Raw genomic sequence first — 14,091 nt, forward strand, 5'->3', positions numbered from 1 at the left:
AGACACTGGCTTCGTGTCCCAGCCCATCACTGGCTTCCTGCTCTTCCTCTGTGGTGGAAACACTGTTCCCACCTGGTGGAACATCCCCACCAGAAAGACCAACCAAGTGCCTCATCAAAACTATGAAGGCAGCAGCGCAGACCGCTGCCACTCTCAGCTGAGTGGACCAGCACGTCAAAGTTCACCCTGGGGTTTCCAGCACAAGCATGTCTTCTCTGGGCCCAACAGAGTGCCAGGAGGGAGTCCGAAAGTTCTCCAGGGGCTCCAAGGCTTCCACATGGAACATCAGAGAACAGAGGACAACTCCACCGGGCTGCCAGCCATGGGCAGTCTTGCCTGCTCTGGGTGCTGCAGGCACCACATGAGTCTCAGAGTGTCAGAGGCCTGTAGGCAAGGTGGGCAAGAAGCTCACCCTGGGGCCTGGCCTGGAGCAAACATGCTTGGGAGGGCAGCCCCCAGCCTCACTCAGGGCAGAGGCAAGCTCATCAGTGTGGATGGCTCCTCAGGCCATCCCTGGGGTGCAGGAACACTTTTAGGAGGGGTTGGGGAGGAGCATCAGCCTTTGGCTTTAAAAGGTTTGAGCAGAGGTCCTGAGCCTGCCTTCCCTACTCTCCAGCAGGGCATGTAATGCAAAACTCCCTGGAGGGGAAAGTCCTTCCAAAAGGACTCTGTGAATAATCTCTCTGTAAGTAGGTGGGTGCTGGCCAATGAAGAGAAACCAGAGGTGCTTTTCAAGGGTACTGACACTGGGAGATGCCTTGGACTTCGAGAAGGAAAACAGCAGGGAAGAATATGGGGAAAGCCACCCAGAAGGGCGTCTCGGTGCCCAGAGGCAGCCCCTGTACCCCCTCTCCACTTGCACTGCCTCTGAACTGGGGAGACGCTGCAGGGCAGGACAGAAATCCCTGCTGATCCTCATCAGCTGCTGCTATTTTTACACCGGCTTCTGGGTAAGAGGAGGTCGGCATAAAAGCCCGTCTGCCAGAGAAAGGAGGGGCCGCAGAAGACACAAGGACTCCAGCATCTCACACTTCCCCAGTCCCCATGCCCTCCACCCCCACAGAGCCAGGTCACCTCCTTGTCCTTGGGGACATGGCCATGTGTGGCTGCTCCTCTGTGCCCCTATCTCTGCTCCAGCCCCTACTCAGCAGCCAAGGAAGGGCATGTTCTTTTCAAAATAAGAAATTCACTGTTTTTTGGTTTGTTTTTGTTTTCATTTTGAGTGTTCATTTTGGGGAACTCAGGGATAGGACACAGACTCAAGGCAATCTGTAACCCTGTCCCTCAGCACAGCGGTTCTTCTGGGTCAGACCCTGTGTGAATTGCTTTCCTTGTAGAAATGCGTTCGTCTCACGACAACCGAATAGGACAGATTCTCCTATTATCCTTATCTGACTGGGAGGGCATCAAGGCACACTCGGAATAAGAAGTACACCAGGTCACTTAGCAGGTGTATGGCCATGCTGGGCTGGAACACAGCCCCAGTCGGGCTCTGATGACCCACGCTGCGGTTCTGCTCCTACAAACCAACAGGATGGTGCCTACCAGCACCTCAGGACTCCTGATGGGTGGAACACATACTGAGCAGAAAAAGGGGGAGGATGGGAAGGACATCCTGGGTTTTAGGGCAGGTGGGGACAGGGCAGGGCGGCACCACCCACCTGGGACTGCAGCTGCAGCATGGCGGCCTCCATCTCAGAGTTGGACTCGTTTAGGTCTCGAATCTCCTGGTTCAGCTGCTTGATCTCCTCGTCGTTGTCCAGCACTACCCCAGAGAGAAACCTCAGTCGTGGCTCTCACAAGGAGGGGAGGGGGTCAGTCAAGGCCTGCTTTCTAGGTGGGCCTGGGGAGCCCTTTCGGAGGAGAAGCCCCAGTGACTCGTGGCCCACGTCTCAGACTGGGAAAGTGGCTGTGTGTCAGCTGTGGGGCTCCAGGCCCTGGTCTTGGTGGGAAAACAGATACCTCCTGGGCAAGTGTTAATTGCTAAGTTAAAAATGGAAGCCTTTCCAGATGGTGCTGGTTTCCTCCACTTCCCTCTCACGAAGCCTGAGAACACAGGTCCACACACCCCGAGAACACGGCTTCTGGTGCTGCCAATAGGGCTCGCCAAGCCCCAGGCTAGAGCTGTGATGGCCATGCTGGGCACAGGGCAGCCAGAGGTTCTGAGCCGAGGTGAGGGGCCCTGGCAGCTCAGCTCAAGAGCTCTGTCTCCACCACAACTCACTCCAGGAGGGGCTTTGCTTCCCGACCCATCTCTTGCCTAAACCTCCCGCCCACTTAGGTCCCAGGACCACATGCAGGGGGTGCAGGGGGCAGCCTCACCATCACTCGTCTTGAATTTCGTGCCAAGAACCTCATCCCCTGAGAGTTTTCCCTTCTTTCCTGCAAAGGTCGCTCTGGGACAGCCAGACAAGCTGGAAGCAAAGGTCATGCATGAAGACCAATCCAAGGTCATGCCTCACAAGCCAGTCTAAGGTCACAAGTCCCAGTGAGAGCCAGGCTGTTGGAGGACTATCCTGTCTGGAGCGTTGTCACTCATCCCTGATGTTCCGGTCCTGGCTCCTGGCCCCCAGCTTCCTCACTCCTCCAACAGCGCGGGCCATTCCCAGCTCAGGCCCCTGCTCTGAAGGTTTGTTCCCAGAGGCTCGGGGCAAGCACCACCTCTCAGAAAAGACCTCCTCACCCCTGCCTGCTCTATCTTCCCCACAGTGTCTTTCGCCAAACTAATAACATATTTGTTGGTTGCAAAGTCTGTCTCTGCACCTGCCCTGACCACTCAGCTCCAGGAGGGCTGGTTGTCATCTTGTTCTCCAGAGACTGGTATTTGATGTGCTTTCAGCAACGGCTTGTGGAATAAATAAGCTAATTAATCTTAAAGGTGGAGAGATGAGGACAAAAAAAATAACATAGAAAGAAGGTTTCTGACAGGACCAAGCAGTGACTCGTGTGGCTTCCCAGCACAGAGAGGAAGAGGGCTGATGGGGCAAGACCCTCAGCACCAAGGGCAGTATCAGGGCAGGTCAGAGCTGGCCAGTGCTGCCCGGGCCCACTGCCCAGGCATGGAGGGGTCCCTTGTAGAGGAAAGGCCTGGGCCCCAAGTTCAAAGATGAAACCCCAGTAGGAGGGACAGGGTATGAGCTGTGACAATGCTTTTCAGGAAAAGCCTCAGCCTGCTTTAAGAAAGTGTGTCCCAGACACAGGGGGGCTCTGCTCTGTCTTGCCAGAGGGACTCCATGGGATGTATAAAGGGGTCTTAGGACAGTAGACACCTGGGTGACACGTCACACAGGCCGTCACGTGGTCCCAGCAGGTTTCCATGGCTTCCCCCAGGTGGCTATCAGTTTGGGTCTTTTTCCTCAAGAAACTACTGTTCTCACCTGTGCCCTGGTCTGGCACATCCCTGGGAGCCATGCCACAGTGCCACAGCTGGGGTCTCTCCTGGGTGACAGAAGGGTGGGGTGGGGACAATCACCTGCGGTGAGTGAGGAAGCTCCCATTGGCATGACCGGAGCCGTCACAGCCTGGGGTGGGGCAGGCGGGCCCCTCATTCTTCAGGGACTTCCAGGAGAAAGACGAGCCGTTGAGGGAACCCTCTTTCTGCCTCCGAGCTGCCAGCGGGCAGCCGGATGCGCTTCTGTGAGAGGCGTATTTGCCGCTGATGTGACCAAGCCCCACACAGCCTGGAACCGGGCACCTGGGCACAGAGAGGTCAGAGGTGAACACTGGGTGCTGGAGCTGGAAGAGGAGCCCAGAGACCCCACCAAGCCAGACCCAGAGACGTGCTAGGGTCCCCTGGACAAACTAGCAGAGGGCTCGCACCCCCTCTTCAGCCTCAGCCTCACATCCCCTGTGTGGCTTGGGGGCCAGCACCCACCTTCTCTCCCTGTCCCCCAGCAGCAGTGACCCTGGGGGGCCTGGAGCTGACTCTTGGTGGCCTCCTGGTCCACACCTAGACCTTGCTGCCAGCATCACTTCTGTATCACCCCAGAGACCACTTGCTGGGAGCTTGCTCTGAGCACTGGACATTTGTCAAAGCTTTCTACGGCCGAAGACCCAAAAGTCGCAGAGGACCCAGTTCACAGAGAGGTCTCTGGGATACAGACAAGTCAGAGGCAGGAAGCCCCCAGAGGTGGCAAGGCTGGGGGTGATGCGCTGCCTGGTGGCCCCCACACTCTGCCCTCATCTTGAGAGGGTTCACAGCTTGGGTAGGAAGGCTGGAGGTCCCCAGGCAGCAGGAGGAAATAAACTTCAAGTGGCGGACGTTTTTTTTTTCTCTGTTCTCTTCTAATCCTGTGTTGTCGTGGCAACGCCTGGTTCCACCTGAACTGAACTTTATCTCAAACCTTGAGCTAACCAATGTGTTTTTCTTATGGAAATGTTTTCTTAAGCTACATTAATGAAATTATGTATTTTCTTGGAAATCTGCCTTTCTTCAAGATTCGTGTCAATTGTTTTATGGCCAGAGATGACTCCCCTTGTCCCATTCTATCTCAAAATGCGTGTTGTGGGAGAGGGCCCTGGTGCAACTCTCAGTCTTGAGGCATTTCTTTTATCTGATTAGCAGCTTGCCAACAGGTATAAAATGCCTTGCTAAAAACTAGCAACGGGGCACTCTTTCTATCCCCTTTGATGTCTGTGTCAGCCATGTTCTCTATCCATTTTATACTTTAATAAAACTTTGCCACACAAAAGCTCCGAGCGATCATGCCTCGTCTCTGGCCGCTGATCAAATTCCTCTCCTCCGGAAGCCACGAATCCCGGCATCATTCACAGCTTGCAGCAGTAACCTTTCAGTCTCAGAAATGGACTCCTTGGCTGGGACCATCCTCACCTGTCCCCTCTCTTGGCTCTTCTTTTTTATCTAGCCCAGCCACGTGGGCCCAGACATGAGGGCTGTCCAATGAGCTGGTCCAAGACCACCGTAGCCCCAGTCCAGAACAGCCCCAGTCACTACCAGGGGCCCCTGCAGGGGGCTTGGGAAGGTTCCATTCTATGTCCACCCCCCACACTTGGACACCTCCCAACTGTGTGGTTCCAGAGGACTCCTGGGCTGGGCCCCTTTGAGGTGCCTGGGAGGCTGACGTCACAGGATCAAAAAGCCAAGTGAGAGGCGCCTTTTCAAGTCACTACACAGATGAACCCAGGCTCTGCTTTCCCACTCTCTTTGCAGAATCCTAGCTTTTACCTCAGGAGGGGCTGCAGGCACCCCCAGGAAGTGCACTCATGACCCGGCTGCAGTAACACTGCTGGTCTCTCCCTCCACACCCTGGGTCCAAATCTTCAGTGTCAGGTGACCTCTCATTAAGTCGTGTAGCGCACCCAGGGGACCCCCGGTCAGAGGCACAGCTGTTTGGTCAAGTGCCAGTGCACCTGGGGACAGTGGGGCCTCTCCAAGGTGATGGACATGCAGCTCCCAACCTCTACATCAGAACCTCCGTAGACTTTAATGGTCAGTTATCTACTTGTGGCCAAAGGGATTTACCACAAAGCACTGACCCGACTTAATCTCAAAAGCTGCAGACACAAGATGTCATAAAAGGGACCCTGCCTCCACCAGCCCCTACGCATCACAGCCAGTGCCTGCCAGCCACATCACTTCAAGCAGTAGGAACTGGAGCACTGATTAAAGTTTCTGCTGCCGTCTGCACTTGTGTAAAGACGCTCATCAATTATAAATATAGGTAAAGTTTATGGCTAGGGAGGAGATCCTATAAAACAGGGACGCTACATGGGTGGCCTCTTCTCCTTGCCATGGAGCCATTAGAAACTTCATCCATCCTATAAATGCTGAACTATTTCTAGAAGTCACATTCTCCACTTGGCTGCAAATTCTCAAGTTGTTTTTTTTTTTTTTTTAAAGCAAAGTTGACAGCACATCAGGAAGAGGAAAACCATTTTTGCCAGTTAATGTGAAAAATGCTGATCTTGATTTTAATCGTTTGCAAATGCAGCACAATTCACTTATCACACCAGCAGGATCCCTGCTAAATCCATAACAGCAATGTGTTTATATGATCACAGGCAAATTCCGAGATTCTAGGAAGAAAAAAATATTCTCTATCCACCCTCTCATTTGGTAGGCAGCACTCACAATACCGACAGCCAGTATTTTGCATTTTGATTTAGTATTCATTACAGTTTTACTGTATAAATTCAATAAACAAGTCACTGCCTTATTACAGCAAACAGCTGGTGGGGCTGTCCTCTTTGAAGGGCATAACACTGGTCACTTTGGCCCCTTCTCTGTGGCCAAGCAGATGTTTGGGCCACAGCTGGGCTGATCTCCCTGGAGAAGCCAGCACAGCTCCGGCCAGGTCGAGCCCCTCTGCAGAGGTGAGTGCCAGCTGTCACTGCAGACCTGTTTCCCATGGACCTGCCCAGCCAAGCTCCTCCAGTCCCTGGGCCACCAGGCAGCCAGAGTCATTCTCTTCCAGGCCTCACCTGCCCCGGCAAGACCCACTGCCTGCTCTACCCAACGTCAGCTCTGAAAGTCCTGGGCAAATTGGGTGGTGGGTCACCTGCTTACACCTGTGGGACGTGCACATGGGGAGCTTGAGGGGCAGGGCCCCTTCTGGAAGGATAAGTTTGCCCTGATACCAGTCCCACCGGGTAAGTTCGGGTCAGGGTTCATGACAGGGCAGCAACCCCCAGGGAGAAGGTCAGTAGAGGTCAGGGACACTGTTCACTTAAGGCCCAGGGTGTCTCTCTCTTCCCAAGAGGACTGTCGACTCCCAGTTCAGAGAGACCCTCCCAGGCCCCCTCACTGCACATCAGCTCCCTGCAGAGGCGTGGGGACACACAGATGCACACAGTTCGAAGCCTCCCTGTCTTTCTAACCACCCTCTCCTCCTTGACTCCTACACTGACCCCTCCCACCAGACCAGAAGCCATGCAGGCTGTAGTGCCCGTGAGTGCCCAGGGCGGCCCACGCCCTGAGGCCCAGGCCCAGATGCCCTGGGTGCACGGGCGGCAGGGCACTCTGCCTCCTTCGGCCCGTCAAACACCACAGACCTGGGAAGTCCCGATAGGAGCCCATGCACGCAGGTGACCTCCACATAACGCACATGGCTCCACCTGCAAGGGTGTCCCTGTGCATGGCCTGAGCGCATCCTAAAAACGGGCATTGTCACAGCTGTATTAAAGTAAATAGAGTCTAGAAGGAGCTTTTAAAATGATAAAATACAGGGAAACCCCAAGTCTGCACAACAGCCAGGCGGCCAGCAGGACCCCACTCACTTCATCAGCTCAGGGTCTTCCTTGTCGTCCTTCGCAGGTGCGGCCTTGGCTCCACTTTTCTTGGCACGAGGGCAGCCTGACAAGCTAGTTTCACAAGAGGAAAAAATGTCACAGTGGTTTAAGGACAGCAACTTCTCAACCCACCTGCCTCCCTCCACCCCTCAGGTTCTGTGGGCAGCAAGGCCATGTCCAGGAAGCGGCCCCCAGCTCTGGCCAGAGGGCATCCCGATCAGCTCTGAGAACATTGACTATTCAGACTTGAGGGAAGAAACAGGCTGGGGTGCAGCGGCACTAATGTGTCACTTGGAGCCTGGAACTTCATCAGCCTGAGGAGACCCCACTGCTGGCCCGGCACCCAGGGCACCTGGGGCAGGCTCACCTCCGGTGCGACGCGTAGTTCCCCGTTATGTGGCCTGAGCCATCGCAGCCGGGCGTGGGGCACCTGTGGAGGACAGCGTGGCTGAGACCAGAGCTGCGGAAGTCACTCGGCCGCAGACTATACTTGGCCCTCGACAGCCCCACCACTGAGGTCTCACATAGTCATGACCTCCAGGCCTCAGAACTTGGCACCCAGTCTCTCTGGGGGAACCAGGAGGGCCAGGGGAGAGAGCACATTCCTCTGCAGGACGGTGGGCTCCCAACTTGGCCTCCTGCAAAGGACCAGACTGGATGAGAAGGCTCCAGAACACCTGTGGACCTGTAATTGTGCTCTCGGGATGCAAACCTAGCACCAAGGACCGGCTCATCCCGCTTGAGGTTGCTGGAGAAGGACTGCCTGTGCTCACAGACGGCTGTACCAAGCACCTGAGACGCACCACCCCCAGCCCTGGCAGTGTTGGGGCATCACCCCCGCTTGGCGAGCACCCAAGGTTTTTGAGAGGTGGCTGGCACCAGTGGAAGGGAGCTGGGGAGGCACAGAATGCAAAAGTCCAAAATGTTTGGTGACTATATCATGTCGAAGATAGAAATCCCCTTTAATACACCAGCTTGAGCTATTTCTCCCTGAGCTTCCAGGGACGAAACATGGATCGGTTTCTGCTGGCGTCAGAGCACTGGTTCCCAACCCTGCAGGCAGTCCTCAGGATGCCTCCTCCAGGATGCGCCTGCCACTCATGTCTTGTCCCTTGTGAGGGCCCAGTTCCATCCTGTGTGACCCAGCAGGACTCTGGTGCTTATCTGCCATTTCTGGCTTCATCCTCACACAGAGAAAGAGAGCTGTGGAGCCAAGGCCATTCCTCAGCACAAAACTGGCCCAGTGGGTGGCAGGGCAGAGCGCCAGCTGGGGCAGGACATGGACATTGAAGTTGGCCTGTCAATCAGTGGAGGCTGCCTCACACCCAGGCTCTGGCACATCCAAGGCCCCTCCTCCCAGATGTCCATGGGCCGACACTGCCGCCCCCATTAGGCTGGCATGGCAACATGGAGGGGCTAGATGCCCAGGAGCCTCCTTCCCAGCCCCTCAGACCTTCTTGAGGTACCCTCCTCGTCCCTGCCCCAAGGGCCACCCATCGAGGCTTCCCTGGCCGGGCAGTTGGCAGGCAGGTCAATCTCCCTCCTGTCGGGCTTTGGGGTGACTTAGACCCCAATGAGATTATGATGCCCCCCACCTCAGTCATGTGTGGTCACATTTCAACCCACATCTGGGGCAAGGAAGCTTCTGTGTTTTAATGGAAATCACCCACCACCTCCATCCAGGTAAGCATCACCCGTTCAAATGAACCCCAGCTGCCAGGACCTCCTGCTCTGACATTCTGTGTCTCCATGTGGCCTCAGGTCCTCAGGCTCCAGCTGCTCAAGAAAGTCCTCTGGACTACACTGTGAGGGCCAGGCAGTCCTTTGCATGGCCCTCTGCACTGAGGCCCAGGCCCTGTGACACCCTCTGCTAGGACAGTCCTTCTCCCTGCTCCTTCTCAGCTGCAGAACACAGGGCTCAGCGCTGTAGGCCAGGGTGGTGGGTTCACAGCAGCCCCAGCCTCTGTGGCTGTGAGCAAGACACTTGTCTGTGAGTGACACTCTTGCAAGGTGCAGCCTCTGGCAGTACCTGGGAGGGGGTCTTGGTCGGGGAGAGACTCGGTGAGAACACGCACATGGGGGCACTCCCATTCCAGAAAGGCAGGATCCGCCCCCTCCTCCACCTTCCTTGCCAGCCTGATGTCATGGCTTTTCCCTAAGAGTCGTGTCCAAGAGAAGATGATGTCATGTGGCTGGAGAAGCAAGTGTCTGCACTGGCGACTGGCAGCGCCGGCCAACCATCCCTTCTGAGTGCATTGTCTGGGCCCAAGGGTGAAGCTAGGCAGCATGGCTCACACCAGACCTCACCCTGTCTCTATCCATGTCCCGTGGCCGGGGCAGGGGCTATCCCCCAACCTGTGCAGAGCTCCCCCATCTCAGTCCAGCAGGGTGTGTGGCTGTGCTCATAAGCCCCACACATGGAGTAGCCCATGTGGCCCGAGGCACCCAAGTCCCCAGATCCTGACCACATGGGACACTTGGAAGGGAAGCATGAATGCCCTTGGAATGTGATCAAAACACAGAAAACACTTTGTCTGCGGCTGTCGCTGCACTCAAGTGTTGGTGGGGGCCACCAAAGAAGACTCATTTGTGAGGCGTGGCACAGGTGCCTTTGCCCCTCTGCGGATGGGTTACCTTCACCCGATACTGCCACAAAGCTGATCAAGGTGCCAGATGCCCACTGGGCAGGGGAAGGAGAGAAGGACATGGGGGAGCCAGGCCACATCCACGCTGTGGCCTGAAGCAGGTGAGGAGTAGCCTCCACAGGAGGACACTTCAGAGGGAGTCAGGAGTGACTTTTTTCATACAAGGAACACTTTCCATCACCAACTTCCAAACAAGTTTGCGTTACAGCTCTTCACAGTCTCTCCATCTCAGAAGGGCGCTGACCCTCCCTATTGGCCACGTTTCTGGACCCAGACCAAGGGCCAAGTCCATGTGTCACTTCCAGGAACCCTGACCAACTGTGCTGCAGGTAAAGGGCTATTGAGGGCATGTGGTCACTTCTAGAATTCCACCACCCTCAAGCTGGAAAACCACAGAAACTGATCAGTTAGAAAAGTAAGCCAAATTGGAAAAGAAAACAGGAGAAAGGATCATGAGAAAGACGGTAGAAGAAGAGAGGAAGGAAAGAGGGAAGAGGAGGGTGGGGAAGAGCATTCCAAGCCCACAGGCCTGTGGGTCTCATTGCATTTCTGGAGTTGGACACTTGGGGTCAGCGAGCGCATGTGTGAACCTGCCTCAGAACATGCTAGTGTCAAAGCTGATAGAACGAACTACTGGAAACATGCTTCTGGTCATGAACTCTGCCCAGCCTCATCTGGGGGACTGGAAGACCACACTGGTAAAACAGGTAACGACACGCTTTTCCTGGCTACTAGGACCAGACAGGCTCCCCAGAACCACAGAAGCGAGGCTGGCAGGACCTGCTGCTCAGACAGACCGGGAGCTTCTGCCCGTTCTAAGTCAGTGCAGGTCCGTGGAAGCTTCCAGCAGCCGTAGCTCCTCATCTTAAAGGCACCAGAGCCCCAGATCAGGCTGAGCCGGTGAAACCTGGCCTGGATGCAAGGCCCCCAACACAGAGGCCCAGAGTGGGAGAAATCCCCTGGAGAGGGAGTGACCTGAGGGGCCAAGAGGGGGCCCTCCTTCCACAACCGCGGTTCAGCCTAGGAGCACAGGGTCACCATTATGTGGCTCGGGGCCACACCAGCCACGATGTCACAGCTCAACTAAAAGCATGAAATCAAAGGCCATCACAATCCCCAACTCCAGCCCCAGAAGGACGCTGAGAGCCAGGAAACCTCTGGGCAAGTGCTCCTCACTTGAACAAGGCTGTCAGTCAGAGTGGCTGGTGCCACCGGGCTGCCCTGCCCTGTTGTCAGGGACAGGAGGAGCAGAAGCAGAGAGCAGGCACAGCAAAAAGGAGGGGCGAGCATAGAGGTGAGGCCTGGGCAGGGCAGGGGTGAGCACCAGGGGCCAAGACAGAAGCAGCTGAAAGGGGTGCAGGAGGAGGGACAAGCACAGAGTTTCTCAGCCATCACCAGCATCCAGTCCACTTAGCAAGAGCTACACAGCTTGCAGCCCTCTGAGCCACAATGAGACTTACAAGCCATGGCCAGTCCGGGACTTCTCCCAGATCTCCACGGCAGGGGAAAGCAGGCCCAGACAGCAGCCCATCAGGGGTCCTCAGGAGAGGAAGAGAATGGGCTGGGGCCACCAGGAGCCAGAGGCAGGTCCTACATCCTGTTGGCCCTCCCGACCCTCAGCCCTCAGAGAGGCTGGCAGGGCCGAGGGGAGCACAGGACCCCGTAGCAGCCCTGGGCCTGAGGGGACAGGCAGACAGCAGTGCTCAGAGCAGACAGAGACAGGCAGAGTGGCGAGAATCCCAGCCAAGCAGAATCAGCCCGTCCATGGCCCTGCCTCTCTGCCCCACGGCCCTGCGCCTCTGGCTGGGGCCGGCCTGGTGCCGGAGCCCTCGAGAAGGCTGATTTGGGCTGGAGCCTCATGAAAGGAGTGAGCAGAGCAAGGAAGCCACCCCAGAGATGGGAGGCCAGGAGGGCAGACATACTTGAGGTCAGCAGAATGGGCAGCCATGAGGTTTCTGAGGCTCTTGTCAGCAAGAGGGCAACCAGAGAGGCTGAAAGAGAAGAGATGGGATATTGGGATGAGCCAAAGAGGGGGAGCAGAGCAGCAGAGGGAGAAGACCCACCACACAGCACCCAGGCCAGGCGGACCCAAGCGGGGGACGAACCTGCGGTGGGAGGCATAGTTCCCAGTGATGTGGCCACTGCCGTCACAGCCAGGGGTGGGGCAGCTGGACAAAGGAAACAGAGCGTCAGATCAGAGAGCGAGGCACCCTGCCAGACCCGCCCCCGGGGCTGAGTCCACTCAGGGAGGGCGGCGGCGCCTGCTCCCTGCCCGTCCCGGAGCAGACCCTTCACCTCCGCCTCTCCGACTGCAAGTTTCTCCCGCACCACTCGGCTCAAGACAGAAAAGGGAACCCAAGTGAAGCTCAACTTGAAGTCGAGATGCTCGGAAGCCCTCACGCTGCGCACGCACACGTGTCCAGGCTTGTGGACGGGGGAGGGGGGGGGGCGCCTTTGTGACGCGGCAGGGCCTTCCCCGAGGAAAAGGCCCCAGCCAGAGCCAGCTACAGGGCCGGAGGAAGCTGGCAGGGTTTGGGGCACGAAGAGGAATCCCAGGGACAAACTCTGAGCAGAGGTGCGGGCTGGATCACCTGCTTCTCACCGTCTCCTAGGGGAGGTGGTGTTCAGTGGCAATTAGCCAGCAGCTGTCCCCTCTCCCCTCTCCCCGGCGTCTGGTTAAACTAGCTCTGGCTGCCAGGGCTGAGGGCACCAACTCTGAGGCAGAGCACGCTGAGGACTGGCACGCAGTGGGGGCTCAGGAGGCGTCCACTCCCCTCAGCCCTTGTCTGCTCTGTGGGCCAGATGAAGGCTCATCCTCGCTCTTTATCACCCTGAAGGAGCAGGTTAGAGGCCAGCATGGTACAGGGGTGAGGGGAACCTCCCCTGCTGTCTGGCCCAGGAAGGTCCTAGTAGAGGCAGCTCAGCCTCTGCCCATGGCCAGGGCAAGAGGACAGTCAGTGCAGGGCTGTGCAGGGGCCAGCCTGGTCATCACAGGCTCCCACTAGGGTGTGCTCCTGTCCAGACTATAGAGGTCCCCTGGGGGGGGGTCCTGTCGTTCAAGGCGGGGACTTACGTGAGCAGCTCCTTCTTTATGTCCTTGGAGAGAAACTTCAGCTTAAAATTGGCCAGGGTGACCTCCCCGGGGTACTTCCGCTCCTCAAAATTCTCCTCCGACACTTCCTGGTCATCTGCTTCAGAAGAAGCAAAAGAATGGGCTGCTGGCTCTGACTGCAAAAGACCAGCAGGGAGATGTTTTAACCAGCTGGCGGGGGCTGGGCGCCCAGCCCAGGGCTGAGGGAGAGGGGCCTTTCAGAACAGGGTCCACAGAGGCGTTTTCTGGAGTCTCCTGTCTTATGCACGCAGGAGTAAGACACACTCCCAAGATGCAGGCAGCAGCACCCGAGGGGCAGGGGCGCTCCCTCACCTCAGCTGCTGCGCCCGAGCTGACCCAGAAAGGGGAGACACGGATGCCAGCCAGGGCAGCTGCTCTGACACCCTCCACGGCCTCTGGCCTGTGTGTCACCTCCGGCCACCCGCCCTGGGTCACCTCCTGCACCCCAGAGTGCACACCAAGTGCAGCTCCTTTGGGGCCGTTACCACTGAGGGTGTGTCTGTTGAAATGCTATGAGGATGAGCGGTACAATGTACAAAGTATGATAGAAATAATCGCAGCAACCTTAGGGCCATCTGGCCCTGTGGGCCCAGCCGGCACGATGACCTGACTGCAACAGGCACGTTAATAAACACTTTGACCTCAAATGCAGGGTCTGGAAGTGTTCAGTCACCACCCAAGACTATGAACATAGTGGTGAACAAGGACATTCCCTCCATCCAGGGCAGGGAAGACATCCACGAGAGTCAGGAAGGTCAGTGCCCTGCAGGTCAGTCTGTAATGGACCACTAGCCCCAGTGGTGGATCACGATTCAAGTCTCAGGACTTGCTGTGTGTCCCAGGCACATTGTCCAACCTCCTGGACCCCACACGTTTGAGCTGGAAACAGTAGCAGGCCCTCCCAGGATGTCTGGGGCTGAGGCAAGAAAGGCCCGTGGCCCCATGCGATGCTGTTGCTACTGTTACTACTGAACAAGGCACAGCGGTGTGGACGAAGAGCCTCAACTTGAGCGCAGCCTTCAGGAGAAACAAGGGCCTCCCAGAATCACAGGGGCAGAGGCAGCTCCAGAACATGAAGCATATCCC

General features: G+C 56.8%; 1 protein-coding gene across 1 annotated transcript in view; it reads right to left on the reverse strand.

Moving 5' to 3' along the window:
• MYT1 (myelin transcription factor 1) overlaps positions 1 to 14,091 on the reverse strand; it is a 36,848-nt gene that overhangs the window by 2,307 nt on the left and 20,450 nt on the right. The window contains exons 12-19 of the mRNA XM_069548883.1: positions 12,967 to 13,121; positions 11,999 to 12,061; positions 11,816 to 11,884; positions 7,616 to 7,678; positions 7,237 to 7,320; positions 3,473 to 3,694; positions 2,323 to 2,414; positions 1,662 to 1,765 (exon numbers count right to left, since the gene is read on the reverse strand). Coding sequence (XP_069404984.1) covers positions 1,662 to 1,765; positions 2,323 to 2,414; positions 3,473 to 3,694; positions 7,237 to 7,320; positions 7,616 to 7,678; positions 11,816 to 11,884; positions 11,999 to 12,061; positions 12,967 to 13,121 — 852 coding nt within the window. The remainder of the gene's footprint in view (positions 1 to 1,661; positions 1,766 to 2,322; positions 2,415 to 3,472; positions 3,695 to 7,236; positions 7,321 to 7,615; positions 7,679 to 11,815; positions 11,885 to 11,998; positions 12,062 to 12,966; positions 13,122 to 14,091) is intronic.

The sequence above is a fragment of the Ovis canadensis genome, chromosome 13, assembly GCF_042477335.2.
Source record: "Ovis canadensis isolate MfBH-ARS-UI-01 breed Bighorn chromosome 13, ARS-UI_OviCan_v2, whole genome shotgun sequence".
Lineage (NCBI taxonomy): Eukaryota > Metazoa > Chordata > Mammalia > Artiodactyla > Bovidae > Ovis > Ovis canadensis.